Source organism: Ursus maritimus, unplaced genomic scaffold (assembly GCF_017311325.1).
Source record: "Ursus maritimus isolate PB19 unplaced genomic scaffold, ASM1731132v1 scaffold_17, whole genome shotgun sequence".
Lineage (NCBI taxonomy): Eukaryota > Metazoa > Chordata > Mammalia > Carnivora > Ursidae > Ursus > Ursus maritimus.
Genome location: NW_024424119.1, coordinates 53,488,451 through 53,512,546, shown reverse-complemented (window position 1 = coordinate 53,512,546; position 24,096 = coordinate 53,488,451). Strand labels below are relative to the sequence as shown.

At 56.0% G+C, this 24,096-nt stretch overlaps 1 protein-coding gene across 2 annotated transcripts in view; it reads right to left on the bottom strand.

Moving 5' to 3' along the window:
- The window catches only part of MIGA2 (mitoguardin 2), a 26,567-nt gene extending 3,073 nt beyond the window's left edge, over window positions 1-23,494 (bottom strand). The window contains exons 1-15 of one of the 2 annotated variants that reach the window (XM_040632039.1): window positions 23,373-23,494; window positions 20,523-20,749; window positions 19,403-19,613; window positions 17,258-17,370; window positions 16,294-16,411; window positions 15,789-15,925; window positions 9,983-10,100; window positions 8,309-8,409; window positions 7,601-7,716; window positions 6,569-6,641; window positions 6,317-6,403; window positions 2,221-2,319; window positions 1,762-1,896; window positions 1,000-1,053; window positions 149-265 (exon numbers count right to left, since the gene is read on the bottom strand). In XM_040632039.1, the coding sequence (XP_040487973.1) occupies window positions 149-265; window positions 1,000-1,053; window positions 1,762-1,896; window positions 2,221-2,319; window positions 6,317-6,403; window positions 6,569-6,641; window positions 7,601-7,716; window positions 8,309-8,409; window positions 9,983-10,100; window positions 15,789-15,925; window positions 16,294-16,411; window positions 17,258-17,370; window positions 19,403-19,613; window positions 20,523-20,618 (1,575 nt within the window). In that variant the 5' untranslated portion in view covers window positions 20,619-20,749; window positions 23,373-23,494. Of the gene's footprint in view, window positions 1-148; window positions 266-999; window positions 1,054-1,761; window positions 1,897-2,220; window positions 2,339-6,316; window positions 6,404-6,568; window positions 6,642-7,600; window positions 7,717-8,308; window positions 8,410-9,982; window positions 10,101-15,788; window positions 15,926-16,293; window positions 16,412-17,257; window positions 17,371-19,402; window positions 19,614-20,522; window positions 20,750-23,372 lie in introns of those variants that run through there. The other variant, XM_040632038.1, reaches the window with a different exon arrangement.
- Window positions 23,495-24,096: the final 602 nt, after the last annotated feature.

Genomic DNA, 24,096 nt, shown 5'->3' with positions numbered 1-24,096 from the left:
CCCCCCCCCCCCCACGGACGCCCTCCAGACCACCCAAAGCCCCGCCCCGCCTACCGGAGCCCCGCCCCGCCCCCAGGCTCCGCCCCCCAGTGCTTCCTGCGCACCCCTGCTCCGGGAACAGCCCAGGTCGGCTGCGCACTCTGCTTACCTTGAAGAAAGCACAGACTTCTGAGAGCTGGGGCTTGGGTCCGAGGAAGCCGAAGGCTAGGACGGGGCTAACGTGCTCCGATACGGAGTAGAAATGGGAGATGAAGCCATCGGGCACCTGCAAAGGTGGCGGAGCTGAGAGCTGGGACGCCGGCAGGGGGAGGCGGCAGGGCCCTGGGGGAAGAGCTGGGCTTTGGAGGGAGGCCTGGCTCAGTCGAGTGCTTGCTGAGTGACCCTGCAGAATGGGGGTAACCTCGAGGCTGCTGTGAGGCCTGCACGAGGAGGGGGCGGGGGGTGCTCAGCACAGAAAGCGCCCAGAGGACTTGGCAGTGGCAGCTGGTATCAGCCGGGCAGCAGAGCCTGGCTGGCAGAGGGGAGCAATGGATCGCAGCTCAGACAGAGCAGCCAGTCGCTGCCTGGGAGCGCAGATAACAGCAGCAGCCTGGTGGGGGGAGGGAGGCTGCTCCGCCTGCTTCCCCTGCCCCCACCAGATGCCTCCACCAAGCCAGCCACCACCCCTGTGCACCAGCCCTTCCTCCCTCCAGGATGCCCCCTCCCCTCTGGGTCCTTCAAGGCTTCCCAATGGCCCGTGCTGTGCAGGGTCCTGGGGAAGAGATAAAGCAGACCTCCATGTGCCTTTGAGGTCCTCCTGGTCAAGGGAGAGATAACAGCAGGACAGGTGCCAAGAGCTACGGCAGGGCCTGGGGGCTCAGCAAGACCTCCCTGCACCGGCCCAATTCCTCTGCCCACCCCCCCCACCCCATCCCACCCTGCCCCCAGACCAACGGCTGGCGCATGCCGATTGGTCAGCTGAGGTGGGTACCACACCCCGGGCCCAAGGGGGTCACTCACCATCAGCAGTCTCCTCTTGGCTTTCAAGACTGACCAGCAAGCAGTGGCCAGGGCCTAAACCAAAGATGGGACCCCACCGAGGTTTCAGAATGAGGGGCAGGGCCCACAGCCTCTCTCTGTCCCCCGCTCCCCCCACCCCAAGCAGGAAGGTGTGGCCTGGTGCCTGAGCTCTGCTGCTTCCCTCCCCTCGGTGAGGAACCAGCCACACCTAAACCTGAACCTTGATCTTAACCCTTCCAGGGGCAGGCCCCTGGACTAGCCGCTGAACTTCTCCAGGCCTCAGTTTCCTTTTCTGTAAAGTGGCCATGACCCACCATCCCCACCTCATTCAGAGGTTGTGGGGGTCCACAGTCATGGCCTGCAAACTTCGGGAAGACCAGCCCCAGGTCATGCCTGCCCCACAGGGCCCTGCACTCCACTTCTGCTGTTCCTTTCTTTTTCCTCTGTTTTAACTTAATAAGATGCATTAAAACTGAGTAGAATTAACGGAGACCACAATGCAGAAGGAAAATGCCCACCATGCGGGTTCTAAACGGGCACAGAGAACAACGGGGTCCCCTGGGAAGCGGCTCCACAGCAGACACCTGGTCTGCCCGGGTTCCGGAGCCGCACATCATGCGGGGGAGGGGAACCTGCCCAGGGGGGTGACTGCTGCCTGACGGGTGGGGGGCCCAGGCCTGGTACCCAAAGCCAGGGACGGAGGAAAGCAGAGTCTGGGCCAAAGTGTGGGGTGACATGAGTGTGCGGAGGGCAGCCACCCACCGTCTCCTTGAAGCTGTCTGACAGCCAGCGGTTCCTCAGGACGGCGAGCACCGAGGACGGGGGGTTCTCCAGGTCCTCGAAGGCGTCCATGAGGATGAAGTCCAGCACAATATCGAAGAAGCTCATACACACCACCTGTGAGAGGGCAGGGATGCACTGAAGGCTGCAGGGCCATTGTCCAGATGGGAAGACAGTCCAGAGAGGTGCGGGTGCATGGGGGCCTGGGTGGGAACACATGGGTGAGTAGGCCCATCTCCAGACCGCAGTGGGGTGCAGCTGGGGCTGTTTCCCCGACAGCCTGGGCCCGTGGCAGGGCAGGAACTGAGGCCTGGCACTAGCGATAGGCCCATCTCAGGCCTCAAAATCAAGGCAGAGCTCTGCACAGGCACCCCCTCCCTGCTCGAGAATCTCGGGTACTAGGGACCCCACGGCACTGGGACTCGGCATAAACCAACTCACCCCACGGCCCTCTAGCTCCAGCCGCGTGGTGGCCCAGGTCTCGGGCCGCAGGGCATAGCCCATCATCTCCTCGTAGCTCTCCAGGAAGCCTTTGGGGCTCTGTGGGGAGAAGCACAGCCTGTTCTGGTCATGAGAGAGGCTCCAAGACTCACTGGGACGAGACCCACAGGAACAGGCCCGTGGCTGGACAGCCAAGGCAGGGCTGAGGTTGATCCCTGAGCAGCGGCCATGGAGAAAACCGGGCAAGACGTGTCCTCTGCCCACCACGACGTGCCTCTCAGAGGGCAGGGCACGTCCGGGACAGATCCAACGACAGCACACCCCACAACGTCTCAGACCAACTCACAACTGAGCACCAAACGCTTCCCAGGAGATGCACACACAGGCCAGCATGAGCTCACTTTGCAAAGATGCGTTGAGCACAGGAGGCCGAGTCAAGCAGCCGAGGATCAAGCTCTCCATGCCCCTGGGTGTCACTGGTGAAATGGGAGAAGCTACAGTCCACACTCCTGGGCCTATTCTGGGGGAGTCCGTGAGCTCATGCACGGGACACCGTCAGCCCAGTGCCTGGACCTAAACGACCAATAGTCTCTAAGACCTGCCTGCTGCTCTCGGCACACAGGACAGATCCTGCGCTCTCGGGGGCCGTAGGTGGAGCTGGGGCTCGTGACACGATGTGCGCATGCGGATGAAGCTGGGGGGGGCGGGGTCTGTTCTCATGTGGATCAACGCATCTAATTCACGCGGTACTAAGAGGGACGATCCCCTAGTACACCCACTTTACAGCTAGGCATACTAAGGCTCTGGGAGATCAGTGATGTGCCCAAGAGCCGGCAGGGTGGAGCTGACAGAGACGAGCACAGGCCAGTTGATGCCACTTACACAGAACCCTGGGGGGAGGGGCCGCCAGACAAGTGTTCACCCAAATGTGAACACAGTGGAGTCGGGGACAAGTTTTCATGTTGCTTTTATGTGTCTGCGGGGCTTTGCTAAAATGAGCATGAATATTTTTGTAATCATGAAAAAAAAAATAACTCTTTTAAGCTGTAAAGAGAATTTGCTAGGGTGACCCCAGACCATGCCTTAATCCCTGAGCCTCAGTTTCTTCACATGTCAAGGAGGATGATGCAGGAGGGCTGGCGGCCAAGCATGTCTGACACCGTCTCCCAAGGTCCCGGGACATGCCCACACATGCGTGAGGAGACGAGGCTTGGAGAGGGCGCAGGTCCGGCCCACGGACATGCAGCGACAACAGGGGCTGATCCCGCAAGTTCAGAGCCTAGGTGCCGCCCCCAGAACAAGCACCCTCCCGGGAGGGGCCCTTCCCAGCTCCGCCTGCCTACTACAGTCTGACAGCATCCGTCCCTGCCCCGGTCCCAAGGCTGAGTGCAGGCTCCACTCTCCAGAGCTGCCACCCAGCCATTCACAAAACCCACGTCCCACAGGGATGGACGCAGAGCGAGGACGCAGAGCGAGGACAGCGCACCTCCAGGCCCGTCAGGGAGCAGCCACAGCGAACGGGCTGTCGGCGGAGCGCCCGGGACCCGCTTTAGCGTCACCTGCCCTCCCTTCACTTGCTCGTTCCCACCCTGTCTTGGGAGGCCACAGAGAACAGGCCAATGGCACAGCTGAAGTCAGGCCAACCTGGGTTCAAATGCCAACTCTGCCCTTCCCTTGCTCAGGGACCGGGCAAGCCCCTGACCCTCCCCAGGCTCGGGTTCCGTATCCACTGAGTGGAGACTGTGGTCAGGACCAAATGAGCTACTGGAGGTAAAGAAACATGAATGAAGCGCCGGGCTCGCTGCTGGCTGAACAGCAGCTGCTGGGACAATGATTACAAACACTTAGGGATCACCTGCCCCGTGCCAGGCCCTGGGCTGGGCACATACCAATGCAGGGGACGCTGCGGTCCCGGCCCTCAGGGAGCTCAGCGAGTAGTGAGAGAGAGCAACCTGCAGACAGGACGCCGGGGCACGGGGCCGTGCTGGCAGGCCGGACCCACGGGCTCTTGGCGCAGGCCTCCTGGGGACACAGATGGCTAGCAGCGACTTGAAAGACAGGGAACCAAGGAAAGGGGGGGGGAAGGGGGACCGGGGAGCTTCTAGACACTGGTGGAAGTTCCACTTCCTGGCCTCGGTGCTGGGTACACAGGGGTTCAACCTTTTCATTCGTTAAATCCGAAGATTTGCTTTTATACTCCCGTGTGTGTATTTTACAATAAGGTAGTTAAGGACAACAGCACTGAGCACGAGGGTGCCAGGCGCGGAGGGACCAGCACAGGCAAAGGCCCAGAACAGGAGAAAGTCCGGTACAAGTACACACTGACAGCCTGAGCGCTTCGGGGCGCCTGGGGGGCTCTGGCACGTAAGCATCTGACTTTGGCTCAGGGTCCTGCTCAGTGGGGAGCCTGCCTGTACCTCTACCCCTCCTCCCCTGCTCGTTCTCTCTCTCTCAAATAAATAAAGTATTTTAAAAATAAATAAATAAAGCCTGAGCCCTTCATCTGGACAGGGTGAAGTGTGTGTGGCAGCTGGCTACAGAACAAAGTCTGGTCTTTGACCTCAAGGGCAGTGGGAGTGAGAGAACATTTCAGGCAGTTGGGTAATGAGGTCAGAGGTGTGTTCTTTTTTTCATTTATTTCTTTTTAAAAGTTCATTTATTTAAGTCATCGCTACCTCCAACATGGGGCTGGAACTCATGACCCCGAAATCAAGAGGCTCGCGCTCCTCTGACGGAGCCAGCTGGGTGCCCCCAGAGGTGCGTTTTAGAACCACTAGTTGGATGGGTGAGGTGAAAAGGACTCGGGAGAGGCGTTTTCAAGGGCTTTGCCCCAACAAGTGGCCAACAAACATGAAAATTCATGCAGCCTTATTAATAATCAAAGAAACACGAAAGAATGGATAACACAGATTAAAAGGGTTACTAACATCCAATTACCGACACTGTGCGTTCGGTGTCATGGAAGGACACACACGATGACACCTGTGGCAGGGACTGTGGCTGTTCAGGCACTTCTGAGAGCAGACTGGCAGAACCCAGAAGTCCCCGAGACAGGGTACCGTCACCTCTGAGCTTTGCCCACGGAAAACTACAGGTCCCTAAAGAGGTCTGCAACAGGCGGATTATAACAGCAGTGTCACAGCGGAAATCAGACACAACCCAAACGGCCCTCCACCGCAGGACTCGATGAACCACAGCCAGGCTGCCCGAGGGAGGACGACGCAATCGATAAAAGCGAGTGCGTCCGCTAATGCGGACCGATGTACAGATAAACTCTTACACAACCGAACAGTCCGTAGGGAACTTCGGAAATTAAATAACCATGTTCAAGGGTTAGTCTGTGAAACTGGGCAGGAGAAGCAGAGCCAACTGTGGCAATGGCTCCCTCTGGCAGGTGGGGTTCAGAAGGACCTTCTGAGGTTTGCATTTTGGAGTCACTGAATTGTATAAAACTGGGTGAGGGGCGCCTGGGTGGCACAGCGGTTAGGCGTCTGCCTTCGGCTCAGGGCGTGATCCCGGCGTTATGGGATCGAGCCCCACATCAGGCTCTTCCGCTGGGAGCCTGCTTCTTCCTCTCCCACTCCCCCTGCTTGTGTTCCCTCTCTCACTGGCTGTCTCTATCTCTGTCGAATAATAAATAAAATCTTAAAAAAAAAAAAAAAAAACTGGGTGATGGTACCATCAGAAATAAAAAGCAATACAGAACCATATTTTTCAGAATCAGCACAGGAAACGCCCCTTACGCCTTTTCCAGCTCCCTCAGAGCCTTCAGGATGAAGTCAAAGTTCCTCAGCTTGATTTCAGATTGGGGTTTTTGTTTTTCTTTAAGATTTATTTATTCATTTGAGAGAGGGAGAGAGAGAGGGCACCACTGTGCGTGGGGTGGGGAGGGGCAGAAGGAGAGGAAGCCCGATCGAGGGTTCAATCCCATGACCCAGGGATCATGACCTGAGCCAAAAGCAACAGACGGACACTTAACTTACTGAACCACGCAGGCATCCTGGGCTTTTTTTTTTTTTTTAAACAAAACCAAATAAAAGTTACAAAAATTAAAATTAAAAAAGGCAAGGTGGGAAGAAGACCTGAAAAAAGCTACCTTCTCGGCTTTGGTCATCAGGCCCGTCACCATCTGCCGGCCAACCTCCCCGAAGAAAAGCTGGTTGCTCTTGTCTTCCAGAAGACCCTAAGGAATGAGAAGGGAGGGGAGCGAGCTGGCGGAGAGGACAGTATAACGGAGTGGGCAGGTGACCCATCCGCCCAGAGGAGCCCGGTGTGGGAGCAGGCCTGGCAGACTGCCCGACTGTCCCCAGCCCCGGCTCCGTCCTCTCCAGGCACCCCCGACACCCACCTCGAAGGCTTGCCGCACACAGTGCAGCTTGGCCAGAAAGTCCTGGTCACTGTAGCAGCCCAGGAGCTCAGTCCTGAGGAGAAGCACAGTCAGTCACCGCCCCCGGGACCTGCCCAGCGATGCCCTCTGGGGTCGGGCTGGAGTCCCGAGTGGCCCTACCGCAGCCCGGCAGTGAGACCTTGGGCAAGTGCCTGCCCTCTTCTAGGCCTCAGTGCTCCCCAGGCTGAAGGGAAGAGGCTGACTGGATGCTGAGGCAGTGCTGTACTCAGAGTCACGGAGTGCAGCTGCCAGGTCTGGGAGTCGGGCTGACCTCGGCCTCCTTCAGGCCCCAACTGGCAGACGACTGGAATGACCCCCCTGCTCCCAGCTGCCAGGACACCAGGGCGGGGAGCTGCCATCCGTTCTGGGGCACCTGCAGGCACCCCGGTCTGCCTCCCCTCATCCATGTCGGTAACCAGGACTCTCGACCACTTTCAGTCAGTGAACTTTGAACACCCCTACTCAAATCCAGAGTCATGGCCAAAAGCCAAGTTCGAAGCATCATATCAAACAGCAAAATTAATTTAAGATGAATCAGAAACCCTAACTATGCCACAGACGGGGAAGCTGAGGCTGAGGGGGGGGTTGCGCAACTCGGCCAGGGCCCCAGGCTCTGAAGCGGCAGAACCTGGAAGGAATTGGGTCTGTCCGTCTCCGGCGCCCGGCTTCAGGGCCACCACTGAGACAGATGACTTCAGGACACAGGGCTTTGGAAGAGAGCCCACTGTGTTTCTGTGGTTAGATCCCTCTGATAACTTAGAATAAGCAGAAACAATTGTTATTTAACTAATTAATTATATTAATTTGCAGCTGTTAGTTGTAGGCCTGCCTGTCTTAGAACTCCAGGCCTTTCTAGACCCTTCGCGGCTGGGGCAGGAGCCACCGCCAGAGCCCTGCGGTCCTCACCAAGCACTGCTGGCCTCTCCGGCCTCCGAGCGGAGACAGGGCCCACCCCACCTGCCCCTGCTCCCCGCCTCCTTCCCCACAGCTCGCCTGAGGGTCCGGCAGGGCACTTTCCCCTCCTTCACCAGTTGCAGGGCCTCCTCATAAGCCGCGGCCGGCCTGGAGAGTGGGATCAGGTCATCTCCCGCCTGCAGGGACTCGAAGAGCTGGGGGAGGAGGCCCAGGAGGGGGAAGGTAGTGTTACCGCCTGTGTCCGCAGCATCCCAGGGGGTGAGGGTGCCCGCCCAGGGGACGCCCTAAGGCCAACCTCTCAGAGGGGGTGCCAGAGGGAACACTGACCCAACAGGCAAGAGGCCTTGATCTGAGTCCAGCTTGGCCCTCAGCATCCCCATCTCTGCCAGGGGCCAGACCCAGAGGGATCTACTGGACAGGTGCCCACATCTTCTCACGTCAGGCAGGCGGCCGGGCCTGACACAGGTGGCCATGGCAGGAGACTGACGCCAAGCGATGGGCGTGCAGTCTAAGAAGGGACAGGTTTGCGTGCGCTGGAGCCACGGGGTTGAACACCCGACCCTCACCCACAGGACCCAGGACTCCTGGCTTCTCACGCCTCCCTGTCCCCCGCAAGCGCACGGGGTCCCTGGGGAGCGGCACTTGGGGACTGCCAAATTCTGCTCCTGTCAGAGGAAATGCCTTCACTTTCCCATGACCCAGTGCTCATGGTGAGAATCCCACAGGGGCCCGGGCTTCACTCCACCCCGCCCTCCCTCTCTGCCCCTCGACCCCGCCCCCCATCACCTCGGTAGCAGAGAAGAAGGAATCCTCGGAGGTCAGGCTGTCCTCATCGTCCCCCCGGAGACGCAGGGAGCCCTCGGTCAGGGGCAGCATGAGGGTCCTCTCTGGGAAGAGCAGGAAGAAAAGGGCTGAGCTGAGAGGCCGAAATCACTGGGCTTGGAATGCACGCAGGCAAAGCGACCAACACCGATTCTGGGCTGGCTCACCGCACAGCGCCTGTGTACTAAACACGTACGCACGAAGATTCTGGGCTCACCACCTCAAAGGAATGGCTTCTTTCGACGCTACAGCCTCCTTGGAGGTGGGCATAGCTAGGTGTGGAATGGGGCTGCCAAGGGCGCCCGCCCAAGGCCACACAGCTGCCCCCCGAGGCCCGATGGCCCCTGAACTCTGCGTGGGCAGGCTCTGCCGTACTGGGTGGCCCTGGGCAAGCTGACTCCCCCCCGACAAACTGAAACCTAGCCACTCATGACAAACAGCTCAAGGGAACGCACGGGCCACTGACGGTGTTTCTAGCCTCACCCGCTCAAGGGCCGTGGGAGTCTGGACCTTCAGGGCACCTAGGAAGGGTGCGTCGAACAGATAAGCAGAGGCCATGTCCTTAAAGGCCCCACCAGCCTCCTCTGCCACATGGGGAGGCCAGAGGAGGCCAGGATTCCTCTTCAGGCAAAGCCACTCGGGGAGAGGCCGTGAGAGGGTCTATCGCTGCAGCTGGCCCTTGCCAGGCCTGTGTCACCACTGGCAGAGCCGGGGAGCCGGACACAGGAGTCTGATGCCGCCCCTCAGGGCTGACAGCACCCAGAGAAGGGTCCTGCGGTCCACTCACTGCACGGGGTCTGGCACACTGGGGACACCAGGACAACACTGGCTGTCCGGCTGAACAGCTTCATTCTCGCTCCCTGACGTCACGGACCTTGACCTCGGCAGGGTGGGCAACAGCAAGACCTGTTTCCGACTAAGCTCCAGGAGCCATCCCTTATGAAGAGGGCATCCCACAGAAGAGGGCTCAAACCAAAGGCCCAGGACCCGTCAGGGGAGATGTGGACACACACGCCTGAAGGTCTGCTCCCAAGGGGCTGGGCCAAGGCACAGTGGCCAGCGACTCCCGGGTCCTCGTCAAGCCCTGCTCCTGCCTACTACATATAAAAGAACACCTCTGGGGCATCGGGCCGGCTCAGTCAGCACAGCACGTGACTCCTGATCTCAGGGCTGTGAGTTCGAGCCCCATGGTGGGTGTAGCGGTGACTTAAAGATAAAATCTTAGGGGCGCTTGGGTGGCTCAGTTGGTTAAGTGTCTGCCTTCGGCTCAGGTCATGATCTCAGGGTCCTGGGATCGAGCCCCGCGTCAGGTTCTTCACTGGGCAGGGAGTCTGTTTCTCCCTCACCCTCCCCCTCTGTGCTCTCTCTCTCTCTCTCTCTCAAATAAATAAATAAAATCTTTAAAAAAACAAAATAAAATAAAATCTTAAAAAACAAAAACAAAACAAAAAGAACTCTCCTCTGTCCCTTAAGGCCTATTTCCCCATCTACGTATAAGGCACTGATCGAAGGAGGTCCCAAGGCTCTGAGGATTCTGAGGGAGCCACACCCCAGTTCTCTCACCACCTCCCACCTCCACCCTGCTAATGCCCCTCCCCCGCCCCATCCCCCCCCCAGCCTGCAACCAGGCCAGCTCACCAAGGTCCAGCAGCACGCTGTCGGCCGGGAAGGTGGACCCAAACTCCTCCTGCAGGTGGTAAGCCCGGTGCAGCAGGGACTCCAGCTTCTCTGCAAACTCCCTTCGCTGTGACTCGGGCTGCAATTAAAACAATAAACATCAGCCCGGGCCCTCCACACCCCCCAGGCCCATGGTCCCCCCACCACCAATGATGGGGGGAGAAAAGGGAGCAGGCTCGGGGGCCCAGCAGCAAGGGCCCATGTCTGGACCTGAGCTCCCCAGTACAGGAGCCACCAGCCACATACAGCGAATGAGCAGCTGAAATGGGGTCTGTCCCAATGCAGGGGTGCCCTAAGTATAAACACATGCCGCATTTCAAATACTTAGGACCCAGAAACCGCAAACCAACAAAAATACTCTAAAATATCTCAGGGGCGCCTGGGTGGCACAGTCAGTTAAGCATCTGACTCTTGGTTTTGGCTCAGGTCATGATCTCAGGGTCCTGGGATCGAGCCTCACGGCAGGCTCTGTGCTCAGCGGGGAGTCTGCTTGAGTTTTCCCTCCGTCTGCCCCTCCCCCATTGTGAGTGTGCGCGTTCTCTCTCAAATAAACAAATATTTAAAAATAAAATGAGGGGCGCCTGGGTGGCCCAGTCGTTAAGCGTCTGCCTTCGGCTCAGGGTGTGATCCCGGCGTCTGGAATCGAGCCCCATGTCAGGTCCTTCTGCCGGGAGCCTGCTTCTTCCTCTCCCACTCCCCCTGCTTATGTTCCCTCTCTCGCTGGCTGTCTCTCTCTCTGTCAAATAAATAAATAAATACAATCTTAAAAAATAAAAAAAAAAGCGTCTGCCTTCACCTCAGGTCATGATCTTGGGGTCCTGGGATCAAGCCCCATGTCAGGCTCCCTACTCAGCGGGAAGCCTGCTTCTCCCTCTCCTGCTCATGCTCTCTCTATCTCTGTCTCTCTCAAATAAATAAAATCTTTAAACAAATAAATATCTCAGTGATGCTCCATGTTGATCACACGCTGATACGATAATATGCCCCATACACTAGAGGACATAAAATGTATTACTAAGGGACGTCTGGGTGGCTCAGTCGGTTAAGCGTCCGACTCCTGATCTGAGCTCAGGTCTTGATCTTGGGGTCATGCGTTCAAGGCCCACCTACTTGAAATAAACAAACAAATAATAAAATGTATTATTAAAATTGATTTTACCAGTTTCTTTTTTGCTTTTTAGTGTGGCCTCTAAGAAATTTTAAATGAGCTCTATGGCTTTGTACTGAACAATGCTGACAAATAAATTATTTCCTCATTCTAAGCCTCTGTTTCCTTACCTATCAACTGAGATGAGAGTACCTACTTCCTAGGATTTTAGGGAAAATATGAAGGAGAGAAGGTATGCAAAGCCCTTCATACAAGGCTGGGCTGTGGTGATACCAGTAAGTACTGGCTACTATAATAATCATTAGAATATAATATATAACATATATATAAAATATAAAGTATAACATAATACACATAACATATCTTATATATATATATATACACACACACACATATAAGATATCACGTATGATGATGATAACATCATTATAGTAACAGGGCAGTCAGATTCCCAGAAAAAGCTGGGTTCATATTCCACCATTACTATAAACCGTGTACTTGGGAAAGTATTGCACGGAAGACACAACGGCCTACGGTTCAGTGAGCTCCTCCTGCCCTTGGCCTCCAGGCTGGTATGTGGAAATAAGCAAGCACTGCACCTTTCACCCCACGAGCTTCTCGGCCAAGGGGCGAGACACAGGTAGGAAAACTCTGTTTTCCACCAAGGCTGCCAGATCCCGCACCTGTATGCAACCCGACCCCAGGGACGGGCCGAGGGCCAGCTCAGGCCCGAGCCACGGGGGACGGAGCTGGAAGCGCTCGGAGGAGGACGGCAAGGATGGAAATAGCTCTTTCACCAAGGGCTCGCTCTGGCCCAGGCACCCCGCTGTTCGGCCTTGCGGCACCCTTGAAGGCAGATATGGCTGTGACCCCGATTCACAGAGAAAACCCAAGGAGGCAAGTGGCCCAGCTCACTCAGCTAGAGCCCCAGCGGAGCCCATGGAACCCCAGGACCCAATGTCCGCTTTGCCAAAGTGGCTGATAGGACCCGACCCCACACAGCACGGCCGGCACAGCCCTGTAGCTTTGGCAGAGGTCTGCCCGCTCTTTCTCGGTGACGTGGCCTCGGGTTAGGGACCAGTTTCTTGGACGTCACACCCAAAGCACAAATGACAAAAGAGAAAAGATACACTGGACTCATTGAAATTAAAAACGTTTGCGCTGCAGGGGCACCCGGCTGGCTCAGTCGGAGGAGCGTGTGACTCTTGATCGCGGGATTATGAGTTCGTGCTCCACGTTGGCTGCGGAGCCTACTTAAAATAAAAAAAAAATTTTAAAGAAATACAAAAGATTAAAAAAAATTTTTTTGTGCTTCAGAGGACGCCATCGAGAAAGTGAAAAGACGATCCACAGAATGGGAGAAAATATCTGCAGATCCCACCTTTGATAAGGGACTTTTATCTAGAATATATAAAGAGCCCTTACAATTCAATAATAAAAACACATAACCACTTGCCTGTGGAAACACACTGGGGTTGCTTCCGTGTCTTGGCTATTGTAAATGAAAGTATCCATCCACAGATGAATGGATAAAGAAGAAGTGGTATCTAGATACACAATGGAATAGTATTTAGCCATAAAAAAGAACGAAATCTTGCCATTTGCAACAACATGGATGTACCTAGAGAGTATATTGCTAAGTGAAATAAGCCAGAGAGACAAATCCCCTACGATTTCACTCATTTGTGGAATTTAAGAAACAAAACAAACGAACAAACAGAAAAAGAGACAAACAAAAAAACCAGAGTCTTCAATATAGAGACCAAACTGGTGGGCGCCAGAGGGGGGAGCGGAGTGGGGGGATGGGTGAAACAGATAAAGGGGATGAAGAGGGCACTTGTCGTGATGAGCACTGAGTAATTTATAAAATTGCCGAATCATTAAAAAAAGATAAACAGCCAAACCAAAAATAAAGGATCTGAACAGACACTTCTCCCAAGAAGACCTACAAATGGCCAACAAGCACGTGAAAAGAAGCTCCACACTGCTAGCCCAGGGAAATGCAAATCAAAACTACAGTGAGAGAACCATTTCACACCTACTGGGATGGCTAGAACCAAAAAGACGGACGAAAACAAGTGCTGGCAAGGATGTGGAGACACCGGAACCTTCCTACACGGCTGGTGGGAATGTAAAACGGTGCAGCTGCAAAACCGTCTGATGGTTCTTCCAAATGTCAAACGTAACGTTACCATAGGACCCAGCAATTCCGCTCCCAGCTGTACACCCGAGGGAGTTAAAAACAGTGTCCACACAAAAACTTGCACACAAAATGATCATGGCAGCATGACTCATAAGAGCCACAAAGTAAAAACAACCCAGATGTCCATCAATGGATGAATGGGTAAATAAAATGCAGTCCGGCCATACAACAGAATATTACTCAGCGATTAACAGAAATGAGGTAGTGATCCAAGTTATGAGAATGAACCTTGAAAACATTATGCTATAGGAAAGGGGCCAGTCATAAACGGCCACTGATCATGAGTCCATTTATAGAAATGTCCAGAACAGGCCAATCTATAGAGGTGAAAAGCAGATGAGGGGTTGCCTAGGGCTGGGGCTGTGTCTGACGGAGTATATGGGACTCCGTGGGAACAGGAGATGAAAATGTTCTAAAATTAATTGTGGTGATGAACACACAACTCCGAATACACGAAAAGCCAATGAATTGTACAATTCAGAACTGAACTGAAATGAATTTTATGGTATATGAGTAATCCTCCGATAAACCTGTTAAAAAATTTTCTTAGGATAGAAAAATGCCTGGAAGGATACCAAGCAGTTGTGTCTGGATGAAGGGTTGTAGGCATCAATGATACTGACAACAGAGATCATTTACTGAGCACCTACTTTGCACCAGGATCCCAGGGCTGGCAGTGGCGTCCCGCCAAGGGCCCCAGTGCTCAGGGAGGCTGAGGGCCTTTGCCCGCATCACACGACATGAGCTGCCCAATCAAAGATCAAAGACTGGGGGCTTTCCTCCCTGACTCTTTTCTATTTCTGTGGTTCTCACTATCCTGTGAGGAACACTTCATTGCTTTCACGATAAGAACAATGAAAGTTCTAGAATTTTAAGATGTAGTATTAGCAATCGATACCACTTTGGAAACAGTTGGCTCCCTTCCTTCCATGATCTAGAATCCTCCTGCAGGTGTCTGCTGTCTGCCCACAGACAGCGGTGACCTGATGTAGGTGTGCCCTTGGGCACCGGAGGCTCTGTCTCCCCACCGGGCATTTCTCCGATGTCCTCTGTCTGTAGCTACCGTGCTCCTGCTTGTGTGGTGTGCTCTGAGCTAAAGCCCCCAGCTGGGGGAAACAGCACCAGACCGTCCACTTGTTACCAGCTGTGCCAGGCATGTCCTCATCCTGGTGCCGCAAACTGTTTCCCAGGCTCCCCTGCCAACTGGCTCATGGCCCACAGATGCACAGGTGGAGAAAGCATGGGACGGGGCAAGGGGGAGACAAACCCCTCCCAGTCCTGCCTCACACCGTATCACTGCCCCACCCTACCCAAGCTGGGGGGACGCCTGCCAATAAGCCCCCACCATGGTTCTAGGTTCTGTGGCTCCTACGCTCTGGACACACCCCTCACCTGTGCAACCAATTCCCTGGGTTAACCTCCCTTTTTGACCCCCGAAGTTGACCTTGACAGACTCCCCAGATACTGTCAGAATGCTCCCCGAAGAGCCCCAACTTTGTCCTCGCTCCAGCAGAGGACAGGAGCTCATAGGGCTTTTTTTTTTTTTTTTAATATATAAAAGCATAAAGACTAAAATAGAAACAGTCCACCACCCTACCACCTATATAAGCCCTGCCCATAAGCTTAGCTCGAAATTAAGAAGGCCAAACAGTAAGTACCATCAAAACCTTTTTCCACCTTTCCCTTTCAACCCGATCCTCACAGATCACTGTTAAGCTTCCCCAGTTATGTGTCCAGAGGAAAGTAAAAGCTCACATACACACCAGCAGTTCCCCATCCGCACACATACGCACGAATAGATGTCCTTCCGAACACGTACACACACGGGTCCTACTATGCACATTCCACACCTTGCTTTTTTCCACTTAATGACGTACTGCGAGACAGCAGCCTATCAGCCTATACAGGTTTCCCTCACACTGTGCTCCAGACCCCTACCGACGGGCATGCAGATCGTTTCCAGCTTTTTCTGGTTTCTCACTGTTAACAAGATGATGCGTCAGTAAACGTCCATCCTGGACACAAACATTTTTTATGTTAGCTTTTTTATTTTCTCTTTTCTGATGTGGAAATAAATACTGATACTGCCAAAAAAGTGTCTAAAGACAAGACAAGACAAAGGCTGTGGGATCCACTTAGCTGAAGGCAGGCTGTTCCCCAACAATCCTTCATAAAATCCACCTTTTCCTCACCTACTTGGGCCTGGGGTGTAATCCTCACCCTGGACTACTGAGTGATTACCAAACATCAGGTGTGTGCTAAGCACCTTACGTGTGGATTTTCCTTGGGTGGACGGACACCCTGGTGGAAGGGGAAGCTCCCATCCAGGAGCACGAGGGACCGCCCGGCAGAAGGCGGGGTGCTACTCTGTCTCCCAAAGGCTGGCTGCCTCCCTGCCCCACCTCCAGCTTCTCCACGGCTGGGAGCTAAGAGAGCCGCAGGAGAGGACCACCTACCTCCAACAGTACCTCCGAAGCAGTCTCAGGGTTCCGCAGGCTGTCCCCTGGTGTCGGGGTGCTGCTGCTGTCCCCTCTCTGCCCCACGCTCAGCGCCTGCTCCCACTTCTGAAGAGCCTCCTCGAACAGCTCCATGCCTGCGCACGGGTGGGAAGACAAGGGAGAGTCTGACCTCGGCAGAGGAGAGCGGCCAGGCCCCACACTCAAGACGGGGTCAGAAAAGCAAGGAGGCAGAAGGACATGAAAGCATAAGAACGGGCAGACTGCATGAGCCGGCTCCTAGTCACTTTTCCACGCGGGTCAGTTTACAGCCTCCATTCAGACCAGATGTGTTCCTGGAGACTGTGCCCTATCCACAAATGGCTGCAGACCACCGAATCACGGTTCTGGGGTTGGGAGTGGGGTTGCAAACCAGCACCTGGGAAGGGGTCCTGAGCCCAGCCTGGGCCATTCTTCCCCCACCTCCACCCCAGGAGAGGCCCACAGCTGGCCGGCTGGCCAGTACCTTGCATGTAGAGACTCTCTGCGTTGCCGTCACTGGTGGTCACGGACTCTTCCAACCCTCTGGCATCCCATGGTCCTGAGCACGCAGCCGTGGGGCTGGATGAGTTCACTGCTACCATCTGGGCACCAAGTAGCACAAGGACCCAAGGGCAAGGGGTAAGGCCCTCCCAGACCCTTTGTAGGACCCGAGCCCCTCCCACAGCCTGGTCCTCTGTCACACGCCCTCTCCGAAGACCATCCCTGAAGCGGGCCCCCGGCACACGGCCAAGCCCTCAGCAGGGCCTGGTCCCACCAACTCTAAGCACTGGACGGCACTTCACAGAAACTACAGAAGCAGGAGGAAAGAAGCCAACGGCCAGCCCAGCCTCCTACAGAAGCCGTCCCGGCCTGTTCCCTGCTCTGGCGCTCTGCGACTAGGGGGGTGGGGTGGGGGGACTAGGAAGACCGAGGGAGCTCCCACCACTTCTCGCCCTGCCGGAATGTGGGCTCCTCCAGGGCAAGCGCCGTCTCTTGCTCACCCCTGGGTTCCCAGACCAGAGCCGGGCTCAGAGCTCACTGCACCAACGGGTCACTAGATGAGCGAATGAGGCCAAAGCCACTCCCCAGGAGAAAATATGCTTCTCTTTGTCTCATTTATCTCTTTATCTCCAGCAGAGTGCCTGGCACAAAGCAGACGCCCGCTCTGTGTCTGATGCACGAATGAATGAACTTTCATAGACGAGTGTCTTCCCCACGCGGGACCGCCCACCTCTGTTCTGCCCCTCTCCAGCTCTCTCACCGAAGCCCGGCCCTCACTCGGTAAGTGACCGGCGACAAGCTCGGAAAGCCTGTGTGGACGGAGGAGAGACCGAAGGAAATCTCTTCTGTCTCCTTCCAGGCTGTCCGCTCCCCGAGGGCAGAGACTAGAGCCTCCTCGGTAGCAGGGCCTGAGCCCAGCGCCCCGGTGCCCTCCCCCGGCTGTTTACCGAAGCCAGGCTGTGGGAGGAGCCTGAGTGCTTGCTGGGCTCGATGGACGAGATGCCACTCAGAGTGTCGTTGCTCTTGCTACTGGGGCTCTGCATCCTCCGGCTGGAGTAGCCTATGAGGAACAGGAGTGCAACGGTCACGCAGGTCACGCAGCCTTCGAGTCCGGCCTTTGCACAGGCTGTTCCCACCTCCAGACGACCCTCCCCCTCCTCATCTGGGAGCTCGTCCTGCCCCCCCCCCTAAGTCAGGCAGAGCGCCCAAGCACATGCACTCGGCACAGTGCGACGCCTCTGCCTGTCGTCCGGCTCACCGGCGTGTATCCCTGTCGCCCGGCACAGGGCCCGGCCCAGAAGGCCCAGGACCTGCCAGATAAACTGGAGAATGAGGTCTGGCGACTTCTCCTCCTACTTCTCCCTCAGTCTCCCCTGTGTTGCTAACTGATTTGGAATTCTCCTCCTTCCAAAAAGAATTTGAGAAGAATTTTTTTTTTTAATTTATTTATTCGACAGAGATAGAGACAGCCAGTGAGAGAGGGAACACAAGCAGGGGGAGTGGGAGAGGAAGAAGCAGGCTCCCAGCGGAGGAGCCTGATGTGGGGCTCGATCCCATAACGCTGGGATCACGCCCTGAGCCGAAGGCAGACGCTTAACCGCTATGCCACCCAGGCACCCCGAGAAGAATTTTTTTAAATACACACAAAACTTTTTTTTTAAGTGAGAAAAGCAGGGAAGGGAAAAGAAGGTAACACTAGAGGTGGGGGTGGTGGGACGGGGTAGGCATGGGAGCAACTCCAGGTATCCCAGGGGCCTGTGAACACAGAAACCCAGCTACCTCAGCACTTCTCAGGTCCTGTTCTAGACTAGTCTTAAAACTTCTTTTTCTAGTTGTAAAGAGAAAACTTCCCTTTTGCAATGATAATTCCCAATTAAAATTCATTTTCATATAAGGGGATTTTTCCTCCTCCTCCTCCTTCTTCTTTTTTTTTTTTTTTTTAAAGTAGGCTCCATGCCCAACGTGGGGCTTGAACTCATGACCCTGAGATCAAGAGTCGCACACTCTACCGACTGAGCTAGCCAGGCACCCCCAGGGGGATTTTTTGCTTCTTAAACCAGATTTCTCCCAAGATGTGAGCCTATGAGGACTTCCTGCCTCAGGAAGGGATCCATGTGATATTCAGTCATGGCGAACACTGGGTTGCTGGGTTACAAAATGAGCAGGGTCCATAAGGGTTTTGAAAGCCACCCCAGAGGCACCTGGGTGGCTCAGTCAGTTAAGTGTCTGCCTTCAGCTCAGGTCATGATCCTGGGGTCCTGGGATCAAGTCCTGCATCCAGCTCCCTGCTCAGCAGGGAGTCTGCTTCTCCCTTGGGGCGCCTGGGTGGCACAGCGGTTGGGCGTCTGCCTTCGGCTCAGGGCGTGATCCCAGCGTTATGGGATCGAGCCCCACATCAGGCTCCTCCGCTGGGAGCCTGCTTCTTCCTCTCCTACTCCCCCTGCTTGTGTTCCCTCTCTCGCTGGCTGTCTCTATCTCTGTCGAATAAATAAATAAAATCTTAAAAAAAAAAAAAAAATGAAAGCCACCCCAGCAGACACAAAATGGCTCAAAGGCAACCAGGGGCTGCGGGGGAGGTGAGAGGGGCTGACTACGCAGGACGTGGAGGGACCGCGAGCACGGCGGTACAGTTCTCGATGTGGTGTAAACAGCACTACGGATGCTACACTGAACTGCATAAAGAACTGTTTGCTCAAAAGGCTGAACTTAACTTTAAAAAAAAGGAGGGGGGATGGGGAGAATGCCATCTGGTTCAGGAACCACAAGGCCCTTCTTGCTCCTAAGCCAGGGGACTTCCCTCCCTGGGCAGGGGAGCTGTGTCCCGCCAGCCCCCTTTGGACGCAGGTGTTCCCAAGGGGTCCTCAGATACTGAGAACTACCGCTGCCGACAGGACATGTGCCTCCGGCCCCATCACCCACCAAATCCTTGACTTGGTGACGACTCAGGGCAGTGTCTACCGCCATCCCCGCTTCCCGGAGGAGGGGAACTCAGCTTGGAGACAGGACATCACTAGCCCGAGATCCGACAGTGACCAGGGGTGCAGCTGGGACTTAACTCCAGGTCGAACCCTCCCCCAGCACCTCACACCTACCTTTCTTCACTGACGGGACCTTCCTGGCCATGAGGATGGGGAGGGGCACCGTGCCCAGATGTGCGCCTCCCATCTCGGGGCCAACCTGCTTCTTCCTCCGCCGTCGCCTCTTCAGCTGATGGGCGGCCAAGGCCAGGGCCACCGTCCCCAGGGCTGTGGCAAAAAGGACCTTCCGCAGGCCTGGTGTCAACCGCAGCTGGGAGAAGGCAGACTGCAGGAAAAGAGGCAGGCAGCTGGGCTACATCTCCCTGGCAGAGCTCTGAGGGGGGCAGAGTTGTGCTGGGGAGCACCCAAGGGACACAGGAGACCTCAGGCACTCAGGGGCTATTTGCTGACCAGGAATGATGGAGAGCCACCCCCCCCAGGAGGGACCTAGCCAGCACCTCTGAAATGTGGACCGCGGAGACGTAAAGAGGGGGATTGGGGACAGCAAAATGACAATGCCAAAGAGATCACATCTGGGCTCTAGTAGGTGTCCCTAACTCCATCGGTCATGATTCTGACAGCTGCTGTGACTGAGCCCCACTATGCCAGGCACGGCACTAGGATTTTACCCGCGCCACCTGGCTGAATGAACGCCTGTCATTTCCCAGGTGAGACTATGAGGCTCGCTCAGGTTAAGACGCGTACTCAAGATGATGGGGAGTCAGAAATCAAACCTGGGCCTCCTGACCCCATTTCTTAACGACTCCCTGCAGTCGATAACATTCACTCCACCTAACTGCCCCATCTGTACAATTCCCTGCTCCTCGCGCTCTGCCTGCTAAACTGGGAGCCCCTCGGCTAGGGCCGCACCCCATGTGGCAGGGCTTTAGAAGTGTCGAAGGACCTGGTCAGCCACAAACATCTGAGGTTGGCAGGGAGGGCATTACTGACCCCTTTGATAGACTGAAAAACTGAGCCCAAGAGTTCACACAGTCCTAGGGTGAAGACCAGGCTTGGGGTCCTAGATGCCTCACGTAGTCCTTCCTGTTCTCCTCAAAGAGGAGAGAGACCCCAGAAATTCAGGGCAATAATGAGGGATGAGCTTTCCCAAATGCCAGGGACCCTGGGATGAGTGGCTCAGCGTTTCAGAGGTCGGAGGGGTAAAGGCAGGACCACAACCCACCCCAACCTTTACCTGCCCAAAGGTCGTGTACAGGAACACAGGGATCTCGGCCACCGTCATGGCTAGTGCCTGCATCATGGACATGCCCTCAGTCCTCCGGAACGCCATGGCAGGACCAGCACCCTCGGGTCTAAGAGCTGCCAAGGAAAATGTCTTCAACTGGCCGCTGGCTGGGTCCCAGGCACCATCCACGCCTCGGAAAGACAGGGACGCACATACCAGAGGGTCCTTCCACAGAGCTGGGAGACAGACGACCAAGTCAGACACAAGGATTTGCTCCTGTGAGCACAGCGAAAAGCCCATAAGAGTGCCCTGGGGGGTGAGGTGGGAGCAAAGCCTACCTTCGGAACACCAGGCCTAGAACCAGGCCCCTGCCTTGTGGAACCACCAGCAGGAAGGCAGCCAAATGGAACTTCTAGGGCCCACACACCCTCTGCCCACCCTGAGCCCTAGGAGCAGAAGACAGCATCTCTGGTATGTTGGCCCAAGAACAGGCCCAAGGCCTGGGAGATGGACAGCTCACCCTCCAACCTGGGGCCTTACAACACACTTGCACAAGCTTTTTAAAACCCGTGGTCCGCTGGCTATACGAAAAGCTCAAGCCACGAAAGGGTCAGGCCCCTGACTGAGAATCGTTCCGTGGTTTCTGTCTCCCACAAAGCCAAGAATGTTTTTATTTCCTGTGGGCTGTATTATGAAAGCAGCAGAGTGTCCGCTCAAACACGAAAGCCACTACACTCTACGTGGGTGTTCTGCACTGGGTTCCTTACATATGCTATTTCCCGGGATCGTTACAGTTCTGTGAAGGGGATGCTATCTAGCCCCGCACCCCATCTCTGCCAGCTTCCAAAGAGGAAAGTGAGACTCGGAGAGGTGAAGTCAGGAGGAGTCCGCCGTCATGCAGCTAGTACGAGGTAACATCGGGACTTGGACCAAGGCCCACTGGACTTCAGACTCTGTGCTCAATGCAACCGTTTCGCTCTATCTGACATGCAGCAGGAAGTGGCCAGCCCCAGCAGAACCACAAACTACAAGGGCAACTTTCCCCTGGGGCCTTCGAGACCCTCAGGGTGCCCCGCTGCCCCATTCCAAGGTCAGTAAGTGGCTTGAGTCCACGCTGCCCAGTCCCTAAGGTCCTGCAGAGCACTCCCCAACGTTGCCACCGCAAAGACCAAGGATGCCTTCAAGGTCTCCTGGGACCTCAAGCGGAAGGAATACACAAGCCAGGACAGACCCTATCAACCTGGGACGGCGGCCAAAGTCACTGGAGCAGCACAAGAAACAGCTTATCCCCAGTGAGTGGGAAGGATGGACATCCTACCCACTACATCCCACCAGTGCAGCCTAGCGCCGGGCTGCGTGCATGAGGGGGCCGTGCCGGGGAACAGCCAGTCTAGGGCCAAGGAGACAGTCATGCTGTCAAGATAGGAGACATCCTGCCCGGAGGCTGTGAACTGAGCTGTGACCTCCAGTGGTCAGGGTCCAGGTTCGTATCATAAGCCAGCCCCTTCATCCCCCCAAACCTGGCCCAGGCCTCAGAATCCCAGAGAATCAGCAGCCACTATTTCCCCAGCACTTATATTATTGGCCAGGCTTGGAACAGACTCTGGCTGGGAGTCTAGTGACTTAGAGACAGATGGGGAAACTGAGGCCATGAGAGGTAAGCTGACTGACCTCGCTAACTGACCAAACTGGGATGTGACCTCCGCTGCAAGGGATCCTGAAGCTACGGTGTTTCCCCTGAGGCGCCTGCTACAGCCGCCACGTCTCCCTCCTTGCCACGCCTGAAGGACTTCTGGGCCCAGGTAAGAAGCCCACAGGGAGCTACAGCAAAGAGCCTGAACACGTGTTCCAGGCTCGAGACGGGGCTGGGAGGCCGGTTACTTGCCTGCAGGACAGTCAAGAGCAGCCTCTGCTGCTCCAGTTGAGAGGAAGAGTGCCAAGTGCAAGGTGACAACACTGGCCCCCAAGTCCGCTTCACTCCAGGCTCGGATCCCGGCTCAGCTCGACGGTGCCCTGTTCTACCCCCACTGACACAACCCGGGGAGAAGCCTCCTCTTCTCCACAATGACAGCCTGTAGCAACGTTTTCCACCCTGTGCACACTTCCAACGCCATTCCCAGCTGGGCAAGTTACCCTGTAACCTTGGGCAAGAAGCTCCTCATTCCGCCCTGCTGTGGCATTTACAACACCCTCAGCCTGGATGTCCACACTTTCCACAGGGGCACCTCCTCCCGTGCCCTGAGCAATCCTATTCATGACTCTGGCCTGGGCAGCCCGTCTTTCCTCCCTGACCCCAGCATGTCCCGGGCCCGGGCACTCCTCTGAAGCACCCTCTGCCCAGTCTCTGTCCATTCCACCCTAGACGCCTTACAAGTCTGACCAAGCTGGGTACTGGGCACTCCCGCACTGGACCTCGGCGATATCCCCTTCTTCAGAATCTGCTCATCCCATCTCGGTCGTCTCCCTGCGCAGCCCCGGTTCAGGCCCCCTTTTCTCTTGCCCGACCCCTGGACTATCCTTGAGGGTCGTCCAGGTGCCCATTGGCGCCACCCACGGCCCGCACACCTGCTCCCTCCGTCTCGGGTACTTTCCTAGCCCAGGTTCGGGAACCTGCGACCCTGCAACGTTCCAGGCCCGAACATTTCCTCACTGACCTGGTACCTTCCATTCCACCTCTCGCGCCGCCCACGGCCCGGGTACCTGTTTATTCCAACCCGGGCCCTTCTAGTCCGTCTGAGCCTGGACACCTGCGCTCCCACCCAGTTCCTTGCTCAGACCCAGCTCCCCCACGCTGCAAGCCTCAGTCCCGGGCCCTGCCGCGTCGCCCACCGCACGGGCTCATCCCGAGGCGCCACTCACCCACGATCCCATCGCTGCGGAAGGGCAGCGTCTCCTTCCCCGGCGCCCGCGCAACCAACCTAGCGGCCACCGCGGGGGGGCGTGGCCTCACGCAGGGCCAACCCTCCTTTGCCCAATGAATGTCGCCGAAGCCTTCTTCGCCGCTCCGGTCTCTGGCCAATGGGCCGGATCACGTGACCAGCCCGGCCTCACCTCCCTCGGCCCCTGCACCGCCCCCTAAGTGCGGTTGAGGCGCGGAAGTGCTCTCTTCTCCCCTACTATTGGCCGTCGGGATTCGATTGACTCCCGTGGCTGAGTGGGGCGGGGCCACCCTTAAAGAGGCTGAGGCGGAGCTATGAAGTCTCTAAGGGTCTTTCTGGGAGGGACCTGCGATCGGTCTGAGACCTCTTCGGCTTCTCTGCTCCTCCCCGTCCACACACAAATTCTGCCCGCCCTTCAAGGGCCCATTTTCAAATGCCACTGCCTCTGACTTCCCACAGCATCTTTTTAAACCAAACTTGGCACTCCCCACTTTCTTTTGGAGCTGTTTGCAAACTTCCGCTACCAGTCCTTGTCTCCCTGAGAGTTGAAGTCAAGTGATTACGTTCCGACCGCCCAACGGTGCCTCGAACGAAACACTGGGTTTGAACAGGGCTGACTTGAGCTGGAATCAAGTTCAACCACTTAAGCTCTCTGGAGTTCACGCTGTTTCCCCCTCTGTAAGTGGGTGTGGAATTCCTACCTT